Source organism: Mobula birostris, chromosome 9 (genome assembly GCF_030028105.1).
Source record: "Mobula birostris isolate sMobBir1 chromosome 9, sMobBir1.hap1, whole genome shotgun sequence".
NCBI lineage: Eukaryota > Metazoa > Chordata > Chondrichthyes > Myliobatiformes > Myliobatidae > Mobula > Mobula birostris.
The window spans coordinates 155,663,921-155,690,661 of NC_092378.1; the positions used below are offsets into that span (position 1 = coordinate 155,663,921).

A 26,741-nucleotide genomic window follows, 5' to 3' on the forward strand; every position below is an offset into this window, starting at 1 on the left:
TGAAGTGAGAAGCTGGCAGGTGATGGGGGAAGGTGGGTGGGTGGGGAATGGGGGATGAAGTGAGAAGCTGGCAGGTGACGGGGGAAGGTGGGTGGGTGGGGAATGGGGGATGAACTGAGAAGCTGGCAGGTGACGGGGAAGGTGGGTGGGTGGGGAATGGGGGATGAAGTGAGAAGCTGGCAGGTGATGGGGGAAGGTGGGTGGGTGAGGAATGGGGGATGAAGTGAGAAGCTGGCAGGTGATGGGGGAAGGTGGGTGGGTGGTGAATGGGGGATGAAGTGAGAAGCTGGCAGGTGATGGGGAAGGTGGGTGGGTGGGGAATGGGGGATGAAAGAAGCTGGCAGGTGATGGGGAAAGATGGGTGGGTGGGGAATGGGGGATGAAGTGAGAAGCTGGCAGGTGATGGGGGAAGGTGGGTGGGTGGGGAATGGGGGATGAACTGAGAAGCTGGCAGGTGATGGGGAAGGTGGGTGAGTGGGGAATGGGGGATGAAGTGAGAAGCTGGCAGGTGATGGGGAAGGTGGGTGGGTGGGGAATGGGGGATGAAGTGAGAAGCTGGCAGGTGATGGGGGAAGGTGGGTGGGTGGGGAATGGGGGATGAAGTGAGAAGCTGGCAGGTGACGGGGGAAGGTGGGTGGGTGGGGAATGGGGGATGAAGTGAGAAGCTGGCAGGTGACGGGGGAAGGTGGGTGGGTGGGGAATGGGGGATGAAGTGAGAAGCTGGCAGGTGATGGGGAAGGTGGGTGGGTGGGGAATGGGGGATGAAGTGAGAAGCTGGCAGGTGATGGGGGAAGGTGGGTGGGTGAGGAATGGGGGATGAAGTGAGAAGCTGGCAGGTGACGGGGAAGGTGGGTGGGTGGGGAATGGGGGATGAAGTGAGAAGCTGGCAGGTGATGGGTGGAAAAGGTAAAGATCTGAAGAAGTAGGAATCTGATAGGAGAGGAGAGTGGACCATGGAAGAAAAGGAAGGAGGAAGGGCACCAGAAGGAGGTGATGGGTAGGTGAGAAGAGAAGGGGTGAGAGGGGAACCAGAATGGCTAGTGGAAATAGAGAGAGGAAAAATGGAGAATTGACTTTTTGGTCTTTATTTAAGCTCTGATGATCTAGATGTTCCTATGATAACATTTCAGTTGACTGTATTTGTATGAGTTGTGTATACAAGACACAGCTTGAAGTCTGCTTGCTGCAAACTTTGTTGTCCTGTTTACATAAAGTGGGTGTTGCCTGTCAGCTGAATTTGGTTACATTATTTTCACTAGTTTCACTTCAAGGTAAGGCTTGAGAGACTGCACACACAAGCAGGAAATGCTTGTTGTCATATAACACGCATTTGATTTTCGATACTCGATTAAATATTCAAGCGTAGGGAAGGAAACTGCAGACAGGCATGGTGCTCTGTTAACGTGCTACCTGGCCAGTTGTAGCAACTTTTGGAAATTAAGTGACAAGACCCGTCTATGCTGACATTAAGCATGTACACCAGGGAGAATGCAGAGTCATGCAAGGTGGTTGGTGAGTTTGGATTGCTTCATTCAGTGGGATGTTGCTGAGAACCTAAACTATTGTTGGCTTTCTCAAGTTTGGAGAAATAAACTATAAGCAAGGTTTGTATTTTTGTTCATTCAATCAAGGGATCAAGTCCTGATGAAGGATCTTGGCCCGTAACGTCAACTGCTTATTCTTCTCCCATCGATGCTGTCTGACCTGCTGAGTTCCTCCAGCATTGTGTGTGTGTGTGTGTGTGTGTGTGTGTGTTAGTTGGAAATACATATATCCCAGTTAAAGCGGGTGTTCAATGGTCATGCATTCTTTCCAAGTCAGGATGGTGTATGATTTACAGGGGATTTATTAGATGGCCGTATACACGTCTGCAGTTCTCACTCCCTGATTGCAGCTCCTATTTGAACAATTAGGAATTTAATTTTAAGTCGGCATGTGTGTGTTCAAATACCAAGGTGTTTATACATTAAATATCCAGGGAATGCTGTGCCAGCAAATGATGTTCAAAAAAGGCAGTGGTCAAGTTTCTGATATTCCATGAATACATTGTTCAGCTTCAGTCGATACTCAGCAGAAGGGAGCACTTGTAAATCCAGGAGCACAATCTGGAAATCAATACTTAAATGCTTTGTGATAATTGTGTTCAGTGATCATTCATCTGTTTCAGATTGATATTGCTCTGGTCTGAAGTGAGCAATCCTTCCTTGCCTGCTTAACCTCCAAATAATCCTTCAGTGAGTAGTGACAAATCTAAATCCGGTGCATTTTATTTAAGGTTATTCTGCACTTTACCTTTGAAAGATAACTTTTATCTGTGGGATTTATTACTTGCTATAATTCCCTCCCTGGCGTGCTTAAGTATTTTGTTTTTGTATTTTTCAGTAGTTCTCCGAAGAAAACTCTTTGTTTCCTGTTCCCTATTTCACACCATTTGTTGGGGAGAAGGCAGAAAAAGGACTTCCTTAATAGAGAAGAATTAAAATATTCTCCTCACCCAGCCCCCGGCTTGGTATGCTTTGAGAGATTATGCTAGTTGATGGTTGTAGCTGCACTGTACATTGCAGATTGGTCACTACTGTCCCATCAACACCAGATACATAGAAATAGAAACATAGAAAACCTACAGCACAATACAGGCCCTTTGTCCACAAAACTGTGCTGAACATGTGCTTACCTTAGAAATTACCTAGAGTTACCCATAGCCCTCTATTTTTCTGAGCTCCATGAATCTGTCCAGGAGTCTCTTAAAAGATCCTATCATATTGGCCTCCACCACTATCGCCGGCAGCCCATTCCACGCACTCATCACTCTCTGCGTAAAAAAAAAACACTTACCCCTGACATTTCCAGTGTACCTACTTCCAAGCACCTGAAAACTGTGCCCTCTATCAGGTCACCTCTCATCCTCTGTCGCTCCAAGGTAAAAAGGCCGAGTTCACTCAACCTATTCTCATAAGGCATGCCTCCCCAATCCAGGTAACATCCTTGTAAGTCTCCTCTACACCCTTTCTATGGTTTCCACATCTTTCCTGCAGTGGGCTGGATGGCCTAATTCTACTGCTGTGTCTTGAAGACTTATCATCTTAGTTTAACTATATGCCCACTGAGTGTGCTGTTGAATACTTCTGCATAAAAAAGAGGTTTTATGTATTGGTCTTGTGCTAATGTGCTAATTCATTGTAACTTCCTGGGAGTGCATTCATATAGGCAGACAGGCTGTACTACTGAATACAAGACTTAACAGTGAAAAGTTCACTTGTATGGTTTAAGAACAAGAACAAGGCTTAGATCTTAATCATCAGTATAAAGGTTCTACCTGTTGCATTCTTTATTGCAGTAAGAGGTGGGCTTTGAGGCTGAGAAGAACAGTTGGCGAAGGGGCAGCTTAGGGAAGGAAGAGGACAGGAGACAAGTCTGACAATTGACTTTGAACTCTGACCCTAACTTTTTTTTCTGTTGTCTGGTTTAACCAAGATTTCACTGAGCATTTAGCATTTTGCTTGGATAAAAATGCAATTACATCATTCCTGTAGTTATTAGTTTTTGTACAATTAAAATATCCATAAAGCTCCTGTACTCACATTCACCTGAACTTAGTTGGTGGTGTCCTGGTAGAGTTCTGTGTTTTCTTGATCCTCCTTGTTACTACCAATGTACTTGACTGCCTGCAAGCAGATATCATAGGTCTGGCTGAGGCTGGTAAGATGCCAATGACTGGTTAGAACCTCCCTTGGTTCTTAATGATGTCATTAATAAGCGCAGTGCTGATTGGTGGATGTGCAGAGGAATCACAAGCCATAATGTTCCCCTTGAACTTTGGACTTGACTCAGAAAGACGAAATAAACACTGGAATGGTTCAGCTTTGGAATGGTGTTTGAACTGAGGACAACAGGAGAAGGTAACCTCAGTGCCTGGCACTTCTAAAGGCTTGTGAACCTGCTTTTTCTCATGTTTGATTTTCATTTAATCTGTTTTTCGGTGCTTCTGAAGGAATGAAAATCCTCCTCTTAAAAGAGTTGGTTGCTGTACGCAGTGTGTAGAAGGAGATTGTATACAAATTATACTCTGCTTTTGTGACCTGCTAGCTGTATTTTGGTAGGTCATTCTTGGTTAGTTCACAGATCACTGCCACTACCCCCTCCTTACCCCCACCCCAGCTTCACTAAAGGTGATGTCCTCAGAGAGAAGGTTTCTGTCGTGCTAGGCTCCTAAATGGTCTTGTGACCAATCCTGAGATTGCTTGTTGATCCTTGTCTGGCTTTTCAATCTAACTAGTGCGTACAAAATGGAGCTGTTGGTGGGGAGGGGCGGGGGGGAGGTTATAAGGCTATTTGTAACAGAAAGCAAATTCAAGAGTGTTCAAATCACAAAAAAGAGAAAATCTGCAGATGCTGAAAATCTGAGCAACACACACAAAATGCTGGAGGAACTCAGCAGGCCAGATCGTATCTATGGGAAAAAAGTACAGTTGACATTTCGGGCCAAAACCTTTTGGCAAGACTGGGGAGAAAAGGCTGAGGAGTAGATTTGAAAGGTGGGGGGAGGGGAGAGAGAAACGCCAGGTGATCGGTGAAACTTGGATGGGGGGTGACGAAGCAAAGAGCTCGGAAGGTGAAAGGGACAGAAGACCATGGAAGAAAGAAGAAAGGGGGGGGAGGAGCAGCAGAGGGAGGCGATGGGTGGACAAGGAGATAACATGAGAGAGGGAAAAGCGATGGGAATGGTGAAGGGGGGGGATAGAGGCATTACTGGAAGTTAGAGAAAACAATGTTCATGCCATCAGGTTGGAGGCTACCCAAACGGAATATAAGGTGTTGTTCCTCCAACCTAAGTGTGGCCTTATCCTGACAGTAGAAGAGGCCATGGATGGACATATCGGAATGAGAATGGGAAGTGGAATTAAAATGGCTGGCCATTGGGAGATTCCGCTCGTTCTGGCCCAGTGTGATCTCTTGTATATCAGTGAGACCCAACGTAGATTGGGAGAACACTTCGCCGAGGGTGGAAGTGGCTGGCACGAGAGGGCACAGTTTTAAGGTGCTTGGAAGTAGGTGCAGAGGAGATGTCAGGGGTAAGTTTTTTAAGCAGAGAGTGGTGAGTGCGTGGAAAGGGCTGATGGCGACGGTGGTGGAGGTAGATACGACAGGGTCTTTTAAGAGACGCCTGGATAGGTACTTGGAGCTCAGAAAAATAGAGGGCTATGGGTAACTCTAGGTAATTTTTAAAGTAAGTACATGTATAGGTATTTGTCCTTGATGGGGTTAGGCTGGTGCTGGCTATGCATTGGGTACTTATGGCTACCAGACATAGAGCCTTTCTGTCCTCCACAGTGCAGATTCTGAGCTATGTACTGAAGTAGCTGCGTATCTGTACAATGACGAGATGTTTTCTGATTGGAAGTTACCCAATATTGGAAACAAACCTTGCTCTACTATAGGAACGTATTCAATCATATGTGTTCATACAGGTCCCTGGTATAACCCATAACCCAGTGAGTTCACACTGTCCCTGGAATAACCCATAGCCCAGTGAGTTCTTACTGTCCCTGGTATAACCCATAACCCAGTGAGTTCACACTGTGCCTGTTTTAACCCATAGCCCTGTGAGTTCTTACTGTCCCTGGTATAACCCATAACCCAGTGAGTTCACACTGTGCCTGTTTTAACCCATAGCCCAGTGAGTTCACACTGTCCCTGGTATAACCCATAACCCAGTGAGTTCACACTGTGCCTGGTATAACCCATAGCCCAGTGAGTTCACACTGTCCCTGGAATAACCCATAGCCCAGTGAGTTCTTACTGTCCCTGGTATAACCCATAACCCAGTGAGTTCACACTGTGCCTGGTATAACCCAAAACCCAGTGAGTTCACACTGTGCCTGGTATAACCCATAGCCCAGTGAGTTCACACTGTCCCTGGAATAACCCATAGCCCAGTGAGTTCTTACTGTCCCTGGTATAACCCATAACCCAGTGAGTTCACACTGTGCCTGGTATAACCCAAAACCCAGTGAGTTCACACTGTCCCTGGAATAACCCATAGCCCAGTGAGTTCTTACTGTCCCTGGTATAACCCATAACCCAGTGAGTTCACACTGTGCCTGTTTTAACCCATAGCCCTGTGAGTTCTTACTGTCCCTGGTATAACCCATAACCCAGTGAGTTCACACTGTCCCTGGTATAACCCATAACCCAGTGAGTTCACACTGTGCCTGGTATAACCCATAGCCCAGTGAGTTCACACTGTGCCTGGTATAACCCATAGCCCAGTGAGTTCACACTGTGCCTGTTTTAACCCATAACCCAGTGAGTTCACACTGTCCCTGGAATAACCCATAGCCTGGTGAGTTCTTACTGTCCCTGGTATAACCCATAACCCAGTGAGTTCACATTGTCTCTGGAATATCCCATAGCCCGGTGAGTTCTTACTGTCCCTGGTATAACCCATAGTCCAGTGAGTTCACACTGTGCCTGTTTTAACCCGTAGCCTAGTGAGTTCACACTGTCCCTGGTATAACCCATAGCCCAGTGAGTTCACACTGTGCCTGGTATAACCCATAGCCCAGTGTTTGGATGAGAATGGGGGTTGAGCACCATGTGTGGAGGCATGGTCACAACCCTAAATATTAAGCCCAGCAATTAGTATTTTTAAAACTATTCGTTATCCTAACCTGCCATCTTTCAATGCACTATGTAACGTATATTCCCAACAGCTGTTTGGACAACTTTTAGAATTTTGTTTTCAAGTTTTTCCTTTAAACCTCAATATAATATTTCACATTTCAGAGCCTTAAATTTAAATCTATCTATTCCATCAGCCTATCTAAATATTTTTCTGCCCTTCCACTATGACTCTCACAGTTTTCTATGCCATCAATCTTTGTAGCTTGTGGAAATTGGATTTTCTGCTCTATGTATTCATTTAAATCATTTAGAAAAAGAATGGTCAGAGTACTGACCATAAAATATAGGAGCAGAAGTAGGCCATTCGGCCCATTGAGTCTGCTCTGCCATTCAATCATGGGCTGATCCAATTCTTTCAGTGATCCCCACTCCCCTGCCTTCTCCCAAGAATTATCAAGAACCAATCTATCTCTGCCTTAAATATGCCCAATGACTTGGCCTCCACAGCCACTCGTGGCAACAAATTCCACAGATTTACCACCCTCTGACTCAAGTAATTTCTCTGCATATCTGTTCGAAATGGACATCCTTCAATCCTGAAGTCGTGCCCTCTTGTCCTAGATTCCCCTACCATGGGAAATAACTTTGCCATATCTAATCTGTTCAGGCCTTTTAACATTTGGAATGTTTCTATGAGATCCTGATGTTTATTATAGATGTTTCTATGATATTTCTACGGCTCTGCCTTTAATACCATTGTTTCAAATAAACTGATTCCTAAGCTCCGGAACCTGGGCCTTAGCACTCAGATCTGCAGTTGGATCGTCAACTTCCTCACAGTCAGGACCCAGGCTGTGAAAATAGGGGACAAGCTCTCCTCTACAATCTCTCTGAGCACCGGTGCCCCACAAGGCTGTGTACTCAGCCCCCTGCTGTACTCACTGTACACCCATGATTGTGTAGCCAAGTTTCCATCAAACTCAATATATAAGTTTGCTGATGACACCACAATTGTAGGCCGTATCTCGGGTAATGATGAGTTTGAATACAGAGAGGAAATTAAGAACCTGGTGGCATGATGTGAAGATAATAATTTATCCCTCAACGTCAGCAAGACAAAGGAATTGGTTGCTGACTTCAGAAGGAGTAGTGGACGCACGACCCAATTTACATCGGCGGTGCGCAAGTGGAACAGGTCAAAAGCTTTAAGTTCCTCGGGGTCAATATCACAAATGACCTGACTTGGTCCAACCAAGCAGAGTTCACTGCCAAGAAGGCCCACCAGCGCCTTTACTTCCTGAGAAAACTAAAGAAATTTGGCCTGTCCCCTAAGACCCTCACTAATTTTTATAGATGCACCGTAGAAAGCATTCTTCTAGGGTGCACCACAGCCTGGTATGGAAGTTGTCCTGTCCAAGACCGGAAGAAGCTGCAGAAGATAGTGAACACGGTGCAGCACATCACACAAACCAATCTTCCGTCCTTGGACTCACTTTACACCGCACGCTGTCGGAGCAGTGCTGCCGGGATAATCAAGGACACGACCCACCCAGCCAACACACTTTTCATCCCTCTTCCCTCCGGGAGAAGGCTCAGGAGTTTGAAGACTCGTACGGCCAGATTTGGGAACAGCTTCTTTCCAACTGTAATAAGATTGCTGAATGGATCCTGACCCGGATCTGGGCCGTACCCTCCAAATATCCGGACCTGCCTCTCGGTTTTTTTGCACTACCTTACTTTCCATATTTCTATTTTCTATTTATGATGTATAATTTAAATTTTTAATATTTACTATCGATTTGTAATTCAGGGAGCGGGAAGCACAAAATCAAATATTGCTGTGATGATTGTACGTTTTAGTATCAATTGTTTGGTGACAATAAAGTATAAAGATCCCCCCCCCCCCTCATTCTCCTGAATTCCAGGGAATATAGCTCAAGAGCTGCCAGACCTTCCTCATACAGTAACCCTTTCATTCCTGGAATAATTCTCATGAATCTTCTATGAACCCTCTCCAATGTCAGTATACCCTTTTTAAAATAAGGAGCCCAAAACTGCATATAATACTCCAAGTGTGGTCTCATGAGTGCGTTATAGAGCCTCAACATCACATCCCTGCTCTTATCTTCTATATCTCTAGAAATGAATTCCAACATTGCATTCACCTTCTTCACCACCAACTGAACCTGGAGGTTAAGCTTTGGGGTATCCTGCACAAGGGCTCCCAAGTCCCTTTGCATCTCTGCATTTTGAATTCTCTCCCCATCTAAACAATAGTCTGCCCGTTTTGCTTCCACCAAAGTGCATGACCATACACTTTCCAACATTGTATTTCATTTGCCACTTCTTTGCCTATTCCCCTAAACTATCTAAGTCTCTCTGCAGGCTCTGTGTTTCCTCAACACTACCCACTCCTCCACTTATCTTTGTATTATTGGCAAGTTTAGCCACAAATCTATTAATCCCATAGTCCGAATCATTGACATACATCGTAAAAAGCAGCAGTCCCAACACTAACCCCGTGGAACTCCACTTGTAATTGGCAGCCAGTCAGAATAGGATCCCTTTATTCCCACTCTTTGTTTTCTGTCAATCAGCCAACGCTCCACCCATGCTAGTAACTTCCCTGTAATTCCATGGGCTCTTATCTTGCTAAGCAGCCTCATGTGCGGCACCTTGTTAAAGACCTTCTGAAAATCCAAATACACCACATCTACCACATCTTCTTTGTCTACCCTGCTTATAATTTCCTCAAAAAATTGCAGTAGGTTAGTCAGGCAGGATTTTCCTTTCAGGAAATCATGCTGGCTTTGGCCTATCTTGTCATGTGCCTCCAGGTACTCTGTAATCTCATCCCTAAAAATTGATTCCAACAACTTCCCAACCACTGATGTCAGGCTAACAGGTCTATAGTTTCCTTTCTGCTGCCTCCCACCCTTCTTAAATAGTGGCGTAACGTTTTCAATTTTCCGGTCATCCAGTACAATGCCAGAATCTATTGATTCTTGAAGGATCATTGATAATGCCTCCGCAATCTCTCCAGCTACTTCCTTCAGAACCCGAGGGTGCATTCCATCAGGTCCAGGAGATTTATCCACCCTCAGACCATTAAGCTTCCTGAGCACCTTCTCAGTCGTAATTTTCATTGCACATAATTCACTTCCCTGACTCTCTTGAATGTCCAGTGTGCTGTAGACGTCTTCCACTGTGAAGACTGATGCAAAATACGCATTCAGTTCCTCTGCCATCTCTGCATCTTTCATTACAATATCTTCAGCGTTATTTTCTATTGGTCCTATATCTACCCTCGACTCTCTTTTACCCTTTTTATACTTACAAAAAAGCTTTTAGTATCTTCTTTGATAGTAGTCGACAGCTTTCTTTCGTAATTCATCTTTTCCTTCCTAATGACCACCTTAGTTTCCTTCTGCAAGTTTTTAAAAGCTTCCCAATCCTTTATCTTCCCACTAGTTTTGGATTCCTTTTATGCCTTCTCTTTTGCTTTTACTTTGGTTCTGACTTCACCTGTCAGCCATGGTAGTGTCCATATTCCATTCAAAAATTTCTTCTTATTTGGAATATCTCTCTCTTCCACTTCCCTCATTTTTCACAGAAACTCCAGCCATTGCTGCTCTGCTGCCCTTCCTGCTAGTGTCCCTTTCCAGTCAACCTTAGCCAGTTCCTCTGTTATGCTATTGTAATTTCCTTTATTCCACTGAAGTACCGACACATTGGAATTTAGTTTCTTCTCAAATTTCAAAGTGAACTCGATCATATTGTGATCACTGTTCCCCTATGGTTCTTTAACCTTAAGGCCTCTTATCACCTCCGGATCATTGCACAACACCCAATCCAGCACAGCCGATCCCCTAGTGGGCTCAATAACAAGCTGTTCTCAAAAGCTATCCCTTAGACATTCTACAAATTCGCTTCCTTGACGTCCAGTACTGACCTGGTTTTCCCAATCCAGTTTCATGTTAAAGTCCCCAACAATTATCATGACATTGCCCTTCTGACATGCCTTTTCTATCCCCTGCTGTAATTTGTAATCCACATCCTGGCTGCTGTTTGGAGGCCTGTATACAACTGCCATTAGGGTCCTTTTACCCTTGCCATTTCTTAACTCAACCCATAGAGACTCTACACCTTCCAATCCTATGTCATCCCTTTCTAATGATTTAATATTATTTCTTATACACAGGGCCACATCACCCCCTCTGCCTACTAAACTATCTTTCCGATGCACCGTATGTCCTTGGATGTTCAGCTCCCAATGGCAGCCATCCTTTAGCCAAGTTTCAGAGATGGCCACGGTGTCATACTTGCCAATCTGTAGCTGAATTTCAAGATTGTCCATTTTATTTCTTATGCTGCGTGCATTCAAATACAACACTTTCAGTCCAGTACTTGTTGCTTTCTGTTTAACTGCACCACGTCTCTATTGCCCTGTAACTCATCCCACCGGCTGTGATTATGCCTCATCTCCTGTCTGTCCTTTCTATCATCTCTGTTGCATGCTATATTTGATTTATTTCTGTTTTCCCCTTCCTCAGCCCTGCCAAATCTCCCTGCCAAATTATCCCTCAGTCCCTCAGTCTCAAAATCAACTCCCCCTCAAGAGAGTGCGAATGTTGAAAATGTGAGATGGAAACAGTGCTGGCTGCATTCAGTGTTATGGAGAAGTATTGTGAACACTCTCTCTTTCACACACACTGCCTGACCTGCTCAGTTCCAACATTTTTGTTTGCATTAACCTCAAAAGCCAAAGTCAAGTTTGTTATATATACAGGTGCAATGACAAACTTGCTTGCACCAGCATCACCAGCACAGTACCTGATATCAGCAGCATTCACAAGTAAAGCATTCATTAAACATAAATTATACACTATTTTTACAAGGAACACAAAACTATAAAACAGTGTTTAGCTTTTTTGAACAAAATTAAGTTAATTTAGTGTGAAGTAGTGAGTGGACTCTTTCTGGTTGGTTGAAGAGAAGTCGTTGGTTTTGTGGGACCTCAGGCTTCTGCCCAGTGGTAGCTGCAAGAAGAAGGCATGGTCTGAATGGTCAATGTTGCCACTTTGAGACAACGCCTTCTGCTGATACCATAGATGGTGGGAAGGGGTGTACCCACGATGTATTGGAAACTTATTTTCTATCAATCCTTGCAAGCTGTTTTCACCTAAACCGATTATGTGATACCTTATTAAATGCCTTTTGGAAGTCCATATATACCATATCAATTACATTTCTCTCATTAGCTCACTCTTAGTTTATCGAATAAAAACTCCCATCAGCGTAATTAAACACAATTTGCCTTTCAAACTTATATACGAGATCAAAGTTCGAAGTAAATTTAATATCCAAGTACATACATAACCCTGAGGTTTATTTTTGTGGGCATTCACAGTAAATACAAAGAAACGCAATTGAATGAATGAAAAGCTACACAAAGGTAGACAAACAACCAATGTGCAAATGACAACAAATTGTTCAAATACAAAAAGAAAAACAAAATAATAATAGATAAATAAGTAATAAATAATATGAAGAACATGAGTTGTAGAGTCCTTAAAGTGAGTCCATAGTTTGTGCAAACAGTGCAGTGATGGGGTGAGTGAAGTTATCCCCTCTAGTTCAAGAACCTGATGGTTGAGGGGTAAGAACTCTCCTTGAACCTGGTGGTGAGTAACCTGAGATTCTTGTACCACCTTCCTGATGGCAGTAGCAAGGAGAGCGCATGGCCTGGGTGGTGGGGGTCCTCGATGATGGATGCTGCTTTCCTGTGAAAGTGTTTCATGTAGATGTGCTCGATATGAGATTAATCAATCCTCATTTGTGCAGGTGCTTGCTATTTCTCTGACTTTTGTCTCTAAAACGTTCCTTCCCATCAAGGTGTTTGGTTGCTCATTACATTTCACAGAGGAAAGATTAACCATGCTGGGAAATTACCCGAGGTGAATTTTTGATTCCATCAGTATGGGTCAGGTCTTGCTGTCTTGCTTGGAATCAATTAAATTGGATTTGAATTTTAAGGAATTAAATTCCTTTCTTTTCTTTTTCAATCTTTTTATTAATTTCGAAGTATAGAAACAAAACATAGCAATAATACAAATAGTAGGAGAAATATTGTTACACTTAAGAAAAGTAATTGTAAAATCAAACAGTGTAAGTTAACAAAGCTCCCAATCATGTAGAACTGACAACGGATAATACAAATAAAAAAAACTGAAAAAAAAATCATGAAAAAGAAAAACAAAACAAAACCATAAAAAAACCTCATCCCCAAAGAAAAACGGAATTGATCAACTAAACTAAAAGACTTGGGCAAAACTAACAACTTAAAAATGGAAAAGAAGAAAACCTCAGTGCCGACGACTCCATTCCCCTCCAACAACAGTACAGAGAGATAAAACAAGTTTGGAAATGATCAAATTACATCAAGTGAAAATGCTGAATGAATGGCCTCCAAGTTTTTTCAAACTTAATGGAAGGGTCATAAACTGCACTTCTAAAATTTTCTCCAAATTCAAACACACCATAGTTTGTGAAAACCAATGAAATACCTTAGGAGGGTTAATCTCTTTCCAATTCAACAAAATGGACCTTCTAGCCATTAAAGTAAGAAATGCAATCATCCTTCATGATGAAGAGGTTAAATTATTTAAGTCTGTCATTGGTAGTCCAAAGATAGCAGTAATTGGATGAGGTTGTAAGTTTATGTTTAGGACCGTTGAAATAATATCAAAAATATCTTTCCAATATTTCTCCAACAAGGGACATGACCAAAACATGTGGGTTAAAGAAGCTATCTCGAAATGACATCTGTCACATATTGGATTAATATAAGAGTAATAACGAGATAGTTTATCTTTGGACATATGAGCCCTGTGCACTACTTTAAAGTGTATCAACCTATGCTTAGCACATACAGAGGACGAATTCACCAACTGAAGAACTTCTTCCCATTTCTCAATCGGTATATTAATCTCAAGTTCTCTTTCCCAGTCAGCTTTAATTTTATTAGAAGCATCAGGACATAAATTCATAATTATATATAATTGCTACTACACTTTTCTGAGAGAGATTTAAATCTAAGGTTTTTTCCAAAATGTCCATTGGATTTAGGTGTGGAAAATTAGGGGAGACAGTAATTAAAAAGTTTCTAATCTGTAAATATCTAAAAAAGTGAGATCTGGGAGGAATTAAATTCCAATCTCCTTATTTGCATGCTTGGTATTCAGCTGCAGTCCCCCCGCCTTTAATTAGTCTTTAGGCCGGCTGCATGCAGACTCCTAACCAAGAGGCTCATCGAGTATCAGTGTGAAATTTCATCGGGCTTAATGTCCAGGTGGAAAATGTTGATTTGATTCTTAAGGTTCAAGTGTCTCTTTAAGCCTTGTAATAGCTGAATTCTCTACTGAAGTGATGCTTAACTTCCACAGTGAGGTCTTTGCTCAGTAGAGAAAGCTGATTCTCCCTCGTGGAGCATGTGGGTGGGGTGGGGGGTGGTGAAACATAGAAAACCGACACCACAGTGCAGGCCCTTCGGCCCACAGAGTTGTGCTGTGGTTGGAATATTTGAGCAGGTTTCTGTGCTTGTCTGGCTCAGATGGGATTTGACTTGACTGTGACATGCAAGGATGAGAAAGTCTGCAGGTGTTGAAAATCCTGAGCAACATGCACCAAAGACCATAAGACATAGGAACAGAAGTAGGCCATCGAGTCTGCTCCACCATTCCATCATGGCTGATCCCAATCCCACTCAACCCCATACACCTGCTTGCTCGCCATATCTTTTGCTGCCCTGACCAATCAGGAAACCATGAACTTCTGCCATAAGTATATCTGTGAGCTTGGCCTTGACCGACTATGAAGAGGAATTAACAGTTGATGTTTCAGACAGGCCTAGATGAAGGTGCCTGGCCTGCTGAGTTCCTCCACCATTTTGTGTGTGTTACAGGGAAGTTTTTTTTTGTTTGTGTATCAGCTGGACAAATCATTCCACACTCAAGTTCATAAGTTCTGGGGTTAATGGCCACTTAACAAGGTACCTGAAGATGTTATCCGCCAGTGCCATACGGGAAATGTAGGATTGGGGAATTCCAGAGAGGGCTTGGCTATTGTCTTCCAGCTTATCTCACTTCTGCCATGTGAGGTGGCAAGTCCTCTTTGGATCTGATGGGTGTTGGACATCGGAGTTAGGAATTAGGTGGAATATGAAGCCCCTTGACAATTCTAGAAATTTAAAATTCAATGGAAGGCTAACTGGAAGGACCTAAAGTATTGCTTATTAAGTTCAAAGCATTTATTGAGATCATTTTAATGGTCAAAAGCAGTAATTAAGATACTAAGAATCAAGGTTTAAAATTGTTGTCATTTCCAATGCTCAAGAGTAAAGGAGAACAAAATAATTGTTAGTCTGGATCCGATGTAGCACAAAAAAAACAGAATAAGATAAATAACACAACAATAATATAAAAAAACCCCAATCAGTATAAATACATAAGGTAGCTTATATACATTGATTGTATGTCCATAAGGTGTCTGTACATATAGTGACTCTGACAGGAAATGATGGTTGGGGCTGTGGAGTTAGTTGGTGGAGGTGTTGATCAGCCTTACTGGTTGAGGAAAGTAACTGTTTTTGGACCTGGTGTGGATGCAATGTAGCCTCCTCCCTGCTGGGAGAAGGACAAATAGTCCAAGCGCAGGGTGGATGGGATCCTTCATGATGTTACTGGCCCTTTTCTGGCACCTTTCTCTATATGTCTTTGATGGCAGGTAGGCTGGTGCAAATTATGCATTGGGCAGTTTTGACTACCAGTTTTAGAGCATTCCTGTCAGCCACAGTTCAGTTTCCATACCATGCAGTGATGCAGCATGTTAGACCATAAGATGTAGGAGTAGTAATAGGACAGTTGGCACAATGGGTCTACTCTGCCATTTCAACTTCCATTTTGCCATTTCTGCAAATCCAAGTACACATCAAAAAACAATTCTCCTTTGTCTATCATGCTTGTTATTTCTTCAAATATTTCCAGTAGATTTGTCAGGCAAGATTTTCCCTTGAGGAAACCATGCTGACTATGGCCTATTTTGTCATGTGGCTCCAAGTACCCTGAGACCTCATCCTTAATAACGGACTCAAACATCTTCCCAACCACAGAGGTGGTTAAACCTCTTTAGCCACCTCTTTCAGAACTCTAGGGTGTACACCATCTGGTCCACATGACTTATCTACCTTCAGACCTTTCAGTTTCCCAAGAACCTTCTGTCTAGTTATGGTAACTTTACACACTTCATGCCCCCTGACACCTGGAACTTCCACCATAATGCTAGTGTTTTCCACCGATGTAAAATGCTTATTCCATTTGTTCCCCATTACTTGCACTCCATCATTATTTTCCAGCGGTGTGCTATTCACTGTTGCCTTTCTTTTACACTTTATGTATCTAAAGAAACTTTTGATATCCTCTTTAACATTATTGGCCAGCTTACTTTCATATTCCATTTTTACCTTGTTAATGACTTTTTTAGTTGCCTTCTGTTGGTTTTTAAAAGCTTCTCATTCCTCTAACTTCCCACTAATTTTTGCTCAATTTTAATGCCCTCTCTTTGGCTTTTAGGTTGGCTTTGACTTCTCTTGTTAGCCACAGTTTAGGATGCTTTCTACTACACATCTGTAGAATGATATGAGTATTGATGTGCAAAGTCCATCTCTCTTCAGCCTCCTCAGAAAGTAGAGGTGTTGATGAGCTTTGCTGATTGTGTAGGATGTGTTCTCGGACAGTGAAAGGCTGTGCGGGATGTGTACTCCCAGTTTCCACTGCTGTTCTCTCAGTGTAAAGAGGGGTATGAGTGGTATGAGTTCTCCTGAAGTCGATTATGAAGCTTGTAAAGAGTAAGAGGGGAAGAAGGCAACTTGTTTGACATGTATGGGTGTTGCACTTTGGCTGGGCTTTCATGTAATGCTGGGATTATGATGCAATTGATTTTATGCATTGGTACCTGTGGGGAAGGACCTCTCTGATTGGTAGGATGGAAAGTTACCACTCGTTACCATGGCTACTGATGTAAACTAAAGTTTTTAGACCAGAATCTTAACTCTGTTTCTCAGTGCAGTGAAGACACAAGATTGGGTGACTCTTGGAAGATGAGGTGCAGCCAGGAACTTATTTTTGCAAGTTTCACTCAATGGGTTACAGCAGTACGAGGTTAAAGCATCGACGTGGTGTAACACAAGGTGATTCATGAACTGGATCAGCTTGAGGGTGTTGTCCTGGCAACCATTGAATTTCCTCGTTGTGTAACCAGGCACCTGAATGCTTTTCTTGTTCTTTAAAAAAGGTCCCACTGTGAAATCTCATGGCAAGAAGGTAACTTGCTTGTGAAGACAATTGTTATCATGTTGGTTCCTGCAGACTGCTGAGATGGTGTTAGAGCAGTCGGGTTTCCATTAGAGACTGGATAACATGAGCCAGCTGTGTGGGTGGTGTTGTGATCCTTCATTGGAACACTTGTCAATTTTCAACCCTGATTGGTTTAAATTCTGTCGAGTTTCCCATGGCCGGGTGTTTAATGACCCATCAGGTGATCTTTGTCGACATCACTACCTCTGCTGCAAGTTTACCCTATTGATTTTGAAACCAGATGTTTTCTATACTGTTGGGTATTTCAATAGCTTGCCCTTCTATCACTGATTACAGGATTAAGTACACAAATTACTCCAGTTAACTGTTCCTGTGACTCCCTCAGTGTTAATAAACTTAATGTGCAGTTCTGGTGTGGTGTTCCACCCTGTTGCTAAGGTGACATATTACACTGATCTTGTAGTCTAATGTTCACCTTGCTCCGTTTGTTTTAGACTAATGAAGTGACAGACAGTGCTTACATGGGCTCTGAGAGTACCTACAGTGAGTGTGAGACTTTCACAGATGAGGACACGGGTACGCTGATTCACCATGGAGCACACGATGAGTTGGAAACTGACAGTGCCATAGACGCTACGTTAAACTCGGAGTTCACAGACACGCCTGAAGATCCTGAAAACAGTGTTCTCTTTAATGGGACCATGAAGTAAGTTCTGGATTTGTTAATATTTACTCTGTGCTGAGGATCTCCTCTCCTATAAATTCACATCATGATTGATTGCTGGGTTCTCACTTAAACCGTGTTGCTAAATCCCTGAAGTTGCAATTCTCAGAAGCAATACAGCATGGATATGGACCTTTCATCCAAACCATGGTCCCCACCCAACTGGTCCCAGTTTCCTGAATTTGCTCAATATCCCTTCAAGCCCCACTACAGCATGTACCTGTCCAAGATACTATTGTGTCTGCCTCAACCACCTCCTCTGGCAGCTCGTTTCACTCACCATGCTATGAGAGAAAATGTTGCCCCTCAGGTCCTGTTTAAAAATCTTTCCCCTTTCAACCTAAATCTATGCCTCCTAGTTTTGTTCTCCCCTATCCTGTGGAAAAGATTGTTACTCTCTACCTTATCTATACCTCTTATGATTTTATAAACCCCTGATTCTCCTACATTCCAAGGAACAAAGGCCTGGTCTTTCTAACCTCTCCCTTAACTCAGGCCCTTTACTCCTGGCAACATCCTCTTCAATCTTGTCTGTACTCTTTCCAGTTGAATCACCTCTTTTGTGTTACAGGGTGACTAAAAGTGTATACAGCAATCCAAGTGTGCCCTCATCAACGACTTGTACAACTGCAACATGATGTCCCAACTCCTGTATTTAGTGCCCTGACTGATGAAGGCCAGCGTGCTAAGTGCCCTTTTCACCATTTTGTCTGCCTGTGACACCGTTTTCAATTAACTATGCACTTACGCTCCCAGGTCCCCCTTTCACTACACTCCATAAAGCCTGACCGTTCAGTGTTTTAAGTCCTATGTTGCTTTGACTTTCCAAAGTACACCAGTTCACACTTATCCCTATTGAAACCCACTTACCTCTCCTCAGCCCACTTCTCTAAATAATGAAGGTCCCTTCTGTTCTTGGTGTTGGTGAAATCTGCAGACTTTGCTAGATATAAATTTGTTCAGCAGGGGCGGTGTTGGAATTGCTTCTTTTCATGTTATACATCAATGATTTGAATGATGGAATTGATGTTTTTATGGCCAAGACGATACGAAGATGGGTGGGAAGGGCAGGTAGTATTGAGGAAGCAGGGCGTCTGCAGAAAGGCTGCAGATAGAGAGAATGGGCAGAGAAGTGGGAGTTGAATATAGTGTTGGAAGTGTACGGTCATGCACTTTGGTAGAAGGAATAAAGGTGTGGACTGTTTAATAAATGGAGTGAAAATTCAGAAATCAAAGGAGCAAAGGGTCTTGGGAGTCCTTCTGCAGGATTCCTTAAAGGTTAACTTACTGTACCAATATTCTCCTGGGCAGCTTTTTTAGAGTTTTTGGGGGAGAGTTTAAACTAATTTGGCAGGGGGGTGGGAACCGGAGTGACTCAGGATAGGACGGATGGTAAAAAAGTAAAGATAGCGTGCAGTCAGACTGTCAGGAAGGACAGGCAGGTGATAGGACAACATTGCAGTCAGCAGGGTGAATATCAGTGCATTTGGGATGCAGAATCAAAAAGGGTAGCAAAAGGGTAGTATTCAAAGTGTTATATATCAAAGCACGCAGTGTAAGAAATAAGGTGGATGATTTTGTTGCACTATTACAGATTGTCAGGTATGACAATCGTGGCTGAAGGATGGTTGTAGCTGAGTTGGAAGCTGAATATCCAAGGTTACAAGTTATAATGGAGGGATAGGAAGGTAGACAGAGGGGGTGGCGTGGCTCTGCTGGTAAAGAATGGCATCAAATCAGTAGAAAGATGTGCCATAGCATCGCAAGATGTTGAATCCTTGAGAGTTGTGTTAAGAAACTGTAAGGGTAAAAGGATGTTGATGGCAGCAATATACAGGCCTCTCAACAGTGGCTGGGAGGTGGACCACAGATTACAACAGAAAATAGAAAAGGCGAGTCAAAAGGGCAATGTTATGGTGGTCATGGGAGATTTTAACATGCAGGTTGATTGGGAAAATCAAGTTGGGAATGGGTCTTGAGAGTGTGTTTGTTGAATGCCTTTTTAGAGCAGTTTGACATTGAGCCTACTAGGGGATCAGCTATACTGGGTTGAGTGCTATGTAATGAACCGGAGGCAATTAGGGAGCTTAAGGTAAAAGAACCCTTGGGAACCAGTGATCACAATATAATTGAGTTCAACTTGAAATTTGATAGGGAGAAAGTCTGATGTAGTAGTATTTCAGTGGAGTAAGGGAAGTTACAGTGGTATGAGAGACGTTGGCCAAAGTAAATTGGAAGGAGCTGCTGGCAGGGTTGTCAGTAGAGCAGCAGTGGCGTGCGTTTCTGGGAAAAATGAGGATGCAAGACATATGTATTCCAAAAATAAAGAAATACTCAAATGGTAAAATAGTACAACCATGGCTGACAACGGAAGTCAAAGCTATTGTAAAATGGCATACAACAAAGCAAAATTTAGCGGAAAGTTAGAGGATTGGGAAGTTTTAAAAAACCTACAGAGAGCAATTTTAAAAAATCACTTGAAGGGAAAAGAAGAAATATGAAAGCAAGTTAGCAAATAATATCGAAGTGGATAGTAAAAGTTTTTTCAAGTATGTTAAAAATAAAAGAAAAATGAGAATGGATATAGGATCGCTAGAAAATGAGGCAGGAGAAATAATAACGGGGGACAAGGAGATGGCTAAATGAGTATTTTGTGTCAGTCTTCACTGTGGAAGACAATAGCAGTATGCCTTATGTTGTCGTGTGTGTAGGAAGAGAAGTGGGTGTAGCTACTGTTACAAGAGTAACAGAGAGGGTGCTCAAAAAGCTGGAAGACCTAAAGGTACGTAAGTCATCCAGACCAGAGGAACTGCACCCTAGGGTTCATAAATAGATAGCGTTAGAGATCATGGTAGCATTAGAAATGATCTTTCAAAAATCATTGGACTCTGGCATAGTGCTAGAGGACTGGAAAATTGCAAATGTCACTCCACTCTTTAAGAAAGGAGGAAGGCAGCAGAAAGGAAATTATAGTCCAGTTAGCCTGACCTCAGTGGTTGGGAAGATGTTGGAGTCAATTGTTAAGGATGAGGTGATGGAGTACTTGGTGTCACTGGACAAGATAGGACAAAGTCAGCATGGTTTCCTTCAGGGAAAATCCTGCCTGACTAATCTGTTAGAATTCTTTGAAGAGATTACAATTGGGATAGATAAAGGGGATGCAGTGGATGTTGTCTATTTGGACTTTCAGAAGGCCTTTGATAAGTGCCACACATGAGGCTGCTTACCAAGTTAAGAGCCCATGGTATTACAGAAAAGTTACTAACATGTTTAGAGTATTGGCTGATTGGTAGGAGGCAGCGAGTGGGAATAAAATGATCCTTTACTGGTTGGCTGACAGCGACGAGTGGTGTTCTGCTGGGGTCAGTGTTGGGTCCACTTATTTCTGTGCTGTATATAATTTATTTAGATGATGGAATAGATGGCTTTGTTTCCTAGTTTGCAGATGGTATGAAGATTAGTGGAGGGGCAGGTAGTGTTGAGGAAATGCGTAGGATGCAGAAGGACTTAGACAGATTAGGAGAATGGGCAAGAAAGTGGCAAATGAAATACAACTTTAGAAAATGCATGGCCATGCACTTTGGTGGTAGAAGTAAATGTGTGGACTATTTTTTTTAAATGGGAGAAAATCCAAAAATCTGAGATGCTAAGGGACTTGGGAGTCCTTGTGCAGAACACCCTAAAGGTTAACTTGGTGGTGAGGAAGGCAAATGCCATGTTAGCATTCATTTCAAGAGGTCGAGAATATAAGAGCAAGGATGTAATACTGAGGCTTTATAAGGCACTGGTGAGGCCTCACCTTGAGTATTGTGAACTGTTTTGTGCCCCTCATCTTAGAAAAAATGTGCTGACATTGGAGAGGGTTCAGAGGAGGTTCACAAGGATGATTCCAGGAATGAAAGGGTTACCATACAAGTAACGATTGATGGCTCTGGGTCTGTATTCACTGGAATTCAGGATGGGGGGGGGATCTCATTGAAACCTTTTGAATGTTGAAAGGCCTAGATGGAGTAGATGTGGAAAGGATGTTTCCCAGGGTGGGAGAGTCTAGGATAAGAGGGCACAGCCTCAGGATAGAGGGGCGCCCTTTCAAAACAGACATGTTGAGAAATTTCTTCAGCCAAAGGGTAGTGTATTTGTGGAATTTGTTGCCATGTGCAGCTGTGGAGGCCAGGTTGTTGGGTTTATTTAAGGCAGAGATTGATAGGTTCTTAATTGGACATGGCATCAAAGGTTACAGGGAAAAGGCCAGGAACTGGGGTTGAGGAGGAAGAGAGAAAAAAAGGATCAGCCATGATTGAATGGGGGAGCAGACTTGATGGGCCAGATGGCCTAATTCTGCTCCTATGTCTCATGGTCTTATGGTTGAGTTGGTGCGAAGGAAGGTAAATGCAATGTTACCGTTCAATTCGAGAGTACTAGAATATTTGAGTAAGGATGTAATGCTGAGCCCTAAAAGGCATTGGTCAGACCGTACATGGAGTATTATGAGCCATTTTGGGCCCGTAATCTAAGAGAGGATGTGCTGGCATTGGAGAGGGTCCAGAGAAGGGTCCTGGGATTGAAAGGCCTAATGTATCAGGAGTGTTTGATGGCTTTCAGCCTGTCCTCATCAGAGTTTGGAGGAATGAAAGGGTTCTCGCTGAAACCCATTGAATAATGAAAGGTCTGGACTCCAGATAGAGTTGATGCGCAGAGGATGTTTCCGATAGTTCAAAGTAAATTTATTATCAAAGTACATTTATGTCACCATGTACAACCCTGGGATTCATTTTCTTGCGAGCATTCTTAATAAATCCAATAACCAAAACCAAATCAATGAAAGACCATCAGGAACCATGGATGTCCAGTCCCTATATACTTCCATCCCCCATCAGGAAGGTCTCAAAGCTCTCCGCTTCTTTTTGGATTCCAGACCTAATCAATTCCCCTCTACCACCACTCTGCTCCGTCTAGCGGAATTAGTCCTTACTCTTAATAATTTCTCCTTTGGCTCCTCCCACTTCCTCCAAACTAAAGGTGTAGCTATGGGCACCTGTATGGGTCCTAGCTATGCCTGCCTTTTTGTTGGGTTTGTGGAACAATCTATGTTCTGTGCCTGCTCTGGTATCTGTCCCCCACTTTTCCTTCGCTACATCGACGACTGCGTTGGCACTGCTTCCTGCACGCATGCTGAGCTCGTTGACTTTATTAACTTTGCCTCCAACTTTCACCCTGCCCTCAAGTTTACCTGGTCTATTTCCGACACCTTCCTCCCCTTTCTAGATCTTTCTGTCTCTGTCTCTGGAGACAGCTTATCCACTGATGTCTACTATAAGCCTACTGACTCTCACAGCTATCTGGACTATTCCTCTTCTCACCCTGTCACTTGCAAAAATGTCATCCCCTTCTTGCAATTCCTCCGTCTCCGCCGCATCTGCTCTCAGGATGAGGCTTTTCATTCCAGGACGAGGGAGATGTCCTCCTTTTTTAAAGAAAGGGGCTTCCCTTCCTCCACTATCAACTCTGCCCTCAAACGCATCTCCCCCATTTCACGTACATCTGCTCTCACTCTATCCTCCTGCCACCTCACTAGGAATAGGGTTCCCCTGGTCCTCACCTACCACCACACCAGCCTCCGGGTCCAACATATGTAACTTCCGCCACCTCCAACGGGATCCCACCACTAAGCACATCTTTCCCTCCCTACGTGATTCCCTTGTCCATTCGTCCCCCCCCATCCCTCCCCACTGATCTCCCTCCTGGCACTTATCCTTGTAAGCGGAACAAGTGCTACACATGCCCTTACACTTCCCACCCTTACCACCATTCAGGGCCCCAAACAGTCCTTCCAGGTGAAGCAACACTTCACCTGTGAGTTGGCTGTGGTGATATACTGCATCCGGTGCTCCCGATGTGGCCTTCTATATATTGGCGAGACCCAACGCAGACTGGGAGACCGCTTTACTGAACACCTACGCTCTGTCCGCCAGAGAAAGCAGTATCTCCCAGTGGCCACACATTTTAATTCCACATCCCATTCCCATTCTGACATGTCTATCCACGGCCTCCTCTACTGTAAAGATGAAGCCACACTCAGGTTGGAGGAACAACACCTTATATTCCGTCTGGGTAGCCTCCAACCTGATGGCATGAACATCGACTTCTCTAACTTCCGCTAATGCCCCACCTCTCCCTCGTAGCCCATCTGTTATTTATTTTTATACACACATTCTTTCTCTCACTCTCCTTTTTCTCCCTCTGTCCCTCTGACTATATCCCTTGCCCATCCTCTAGTTCCCCCGCCCCTTGTCTTTCTCCCCGGACCTCCTGTCCCATGATCTTCTCATATCCCTTTTGCCAATCACCTGTCCAGCTCTTGGCTCCATCCCTCCCCCTCCTGTATCCTCCTATCATTTTGGATCTCCCCCTCCCCCTCCAACTTTCAAATCTCTTACTCACTCTTCCTTCAGTTAGTCCTTACGAAGGGTCTCGGCCTGAAACGTCGACTGTACCTCTTCCTAGAGATGCTGCCTGGCCTGCTGCGTTCACCAGCAACTTTGATGTGTGTTGTTCAATGAAAGACCACACCACCTTGGGCAAAAGTGTGCAAAAGGCAACAACTGTGCAAATACAAAAAGAAAGAAACAATAATATTAAATAAATATCGAGAACGTGAGATGAAGAGTCCTTGAAAGTGAGACTATAGGTTGTGGTAACATTTCAACGATGGGGCAGGTGAAGTTGAGTGAGGTTCAAGAGCCTGACGGGTGAGGGTTAGAACTGTTCCTGAACCTGGTGGTCTGAATGCTGAGGCTCCTTCCTGATGTCAGCAGCAAGAAGAGAGCATGTCCTGGATGCTGCTTTCCTGCAACAGCATTTTGTCTAGATGTGCTCAATGGTAGGGAAAGCTTTACTCGTGATGGACTGAACCGTATCCACTACTTTTTGTAGGATTTCCGTTCAGGGCGTTGGTGTTTCCATACTAGGCTGTGATACAGTCAGTCAATATACTCTCCACCACACATCTGTAGAAGTTTGTCAAAGTTTTATATGTCATGCCAAATCTTCACAAACTCCTAAGGAAGTAAATGATGCTGCCATGTTTTCTTTGTAATTGCACTTGCATGCTTGGCCCAGGACAGGTCCTCTGAAATAATAACAAAGGGGAATTTAAAATTGCTGACCCTCTCCACCTCTGATCCTCTGATGAAGATTAGCTCATGGACCTCTGGTTTCCTCCTCCTGAAGTCAACAACCAGCTCCTTGGTCTTGCTAACATCAAAATCAGAATCAGAGTCAGTTTTATTATCACCGGCATGTGTCGTGAAATTTGTTAACGTAGCAACAGCAGTTCAATACAAAACATAATATAGAAGGAAAAAAACCCAAAATAAAATAATAATAAATAAAGTAAATCAATTACAGTATATGTATATTGAAGAGATAAAAATCGTGCAAAAAACAGAAATAACATATGTTAAAAAAGTGAGATAGTGTCCAAAGCTTCAATGACCATTTAGGAATCAGATGGCAGAGGGGAAGAAGCTGTTCCTGAATCACTGAGTGTGTGCCTTCAGGCTTCTGTATCTCCTACCTGATGGAAACAGTGAGAAAAGGGCATGCCCTGGGTGCTGGAGGTCCTTAATAATGACGCTGCCTTTCTGAGACACCTCTCCGATGTCCTGGGTACTTTGTAGGCTAGTACCCAAGATGGAGCTGACTAAATTTACAACCCTCTGCAGCTTCTTTCGGTCCTGTGCAGTAGCCCCTCCATACCAGACAGTGATGCAGCCTGTCAGAATGCTCTCCACGGTACATCTATAGAAGTTTTTGAGTGTATTTGTTGACATACCAAATCTCTTCAAACTCCTAATGAAATACAGTCGCTGTCTTGCCTTCTTTATAACTGCATCAATATGTTGGAACCAGGTTAGATCCTCAGAGATCTTGACACCCAGTAACTTGAAACTGCTCACTCTCTCCGCTTCTGACCCCTCTATGAGGATTGGTATGTGTTCCTTCTCTTACCCTTCCTGTAGTCCACAATCAGCTCTTTCATCTTACCGACATTGAGTGCCAGGTGACACCACCCCACTAGTTGGCAAATCTCGCTCCTATACGCCCTCCTGGAAGCTAGTGTCTTCCACAGTAAAGACTGCCATTCCTTTATCCTCTATTACTACCTCACCAGCATCTTTTTCCAGTGGTCCAATATCAACTCTCACCTCCCATTTACTCTTTATATAACTGAAAAAGCTTTCGGTATTCTGCTTTATATTATTGGCTTGTAGCGGTGCGCTACACACAGCGCTAGAATAACCACACGGAGTCGGTGAGTTGGAGTTGCGATAAAAAGATTTATTCAAACTTCGCGGCCTGCTTTAAAGCCTTCCCGTTCCCGCCCTCCCTGGGGCGGGACTGCTGTGGGGAATGCATATTCCCAGACCCTTTCCACGCGCGGGATTTTCCCCCTACTGGTGAAGATGGACTGGCGCCCTTTTTGGGGCCGGCCCTCTGCCTGCTTGCGCTGTTGTGAGCTGGTTCGTGGGTGCCAGAAAGTGGGTCGCCACATAACCCCCCCCCCCAGAACCGGCGATACCTCCCCCAATGTCCACAGTCTGGATCGGCCTCTGTTTGGGAAGTCTGCCCCTGCGCCGCAGTGCCTGAGCCTGGACCGGCTGCGCCAAGTCCACATGGGCCGGTTTGAGTCGGTCCACCGTGAAAACCTCCTCTCCCCCCCAATGTCCAGCACGAACGTGGACCCGTTGTTCCTGATCACCTTAAACGGCCCCTCGTAGGGCCGCTGTAGCGGTGCCCGGTGTCCACCCCGTCGTACAAAAAGAAACTTAAAGTTCTGCAGGTCTTTGGGTACGCAGGTCGGGCTCTGTCCGTGCTGTGAAGTGGGGATGGGGGCCAGGTTACCGAGCCTCTCCCGTAGTCTGTCCAGGACTGCTGCAGGTTCTTCCTCTTGCCCCCTTGGGGCTGGTATGAACTCTCCTGGGACGACCAGGGGTGCGCCGTACACCAACTTGGGTGAC

At 43.9% G+C, this 26,741-nt stretch overlaps 1 protein-coding gene across 6 annotated transcripts in view; it reads left to right on the top strand.

Annotated features, from left to right (window-relative positions):
- The window catches only part of rab11fip3 (RAB11 family interacting protein 3 (class II)), a 175,216-nt gene that overhangs the window by 91,756 nt on the left and 56,719 nt on the right, over positions 1-26,741 (top strand). For 5 of the 6 annotated variants that reach the window (XM_072269240.1, XM_072269243.1, XM_072269241.1 and 2 more), the window contains one exon: positions 17,492-17,703. In XM_072269240.1, the coding sequence (XP_072125341.1) occupies positions 17,492-17,703 (212 nt within the window). Of the gene's footprint in view, positions 1-3,829; positions 3,900-17,491; positions 17,704-26,741 lie in introns of those variants that run through there. The other variant, XM_072269245.1, reaches the window with a different exon arrangement.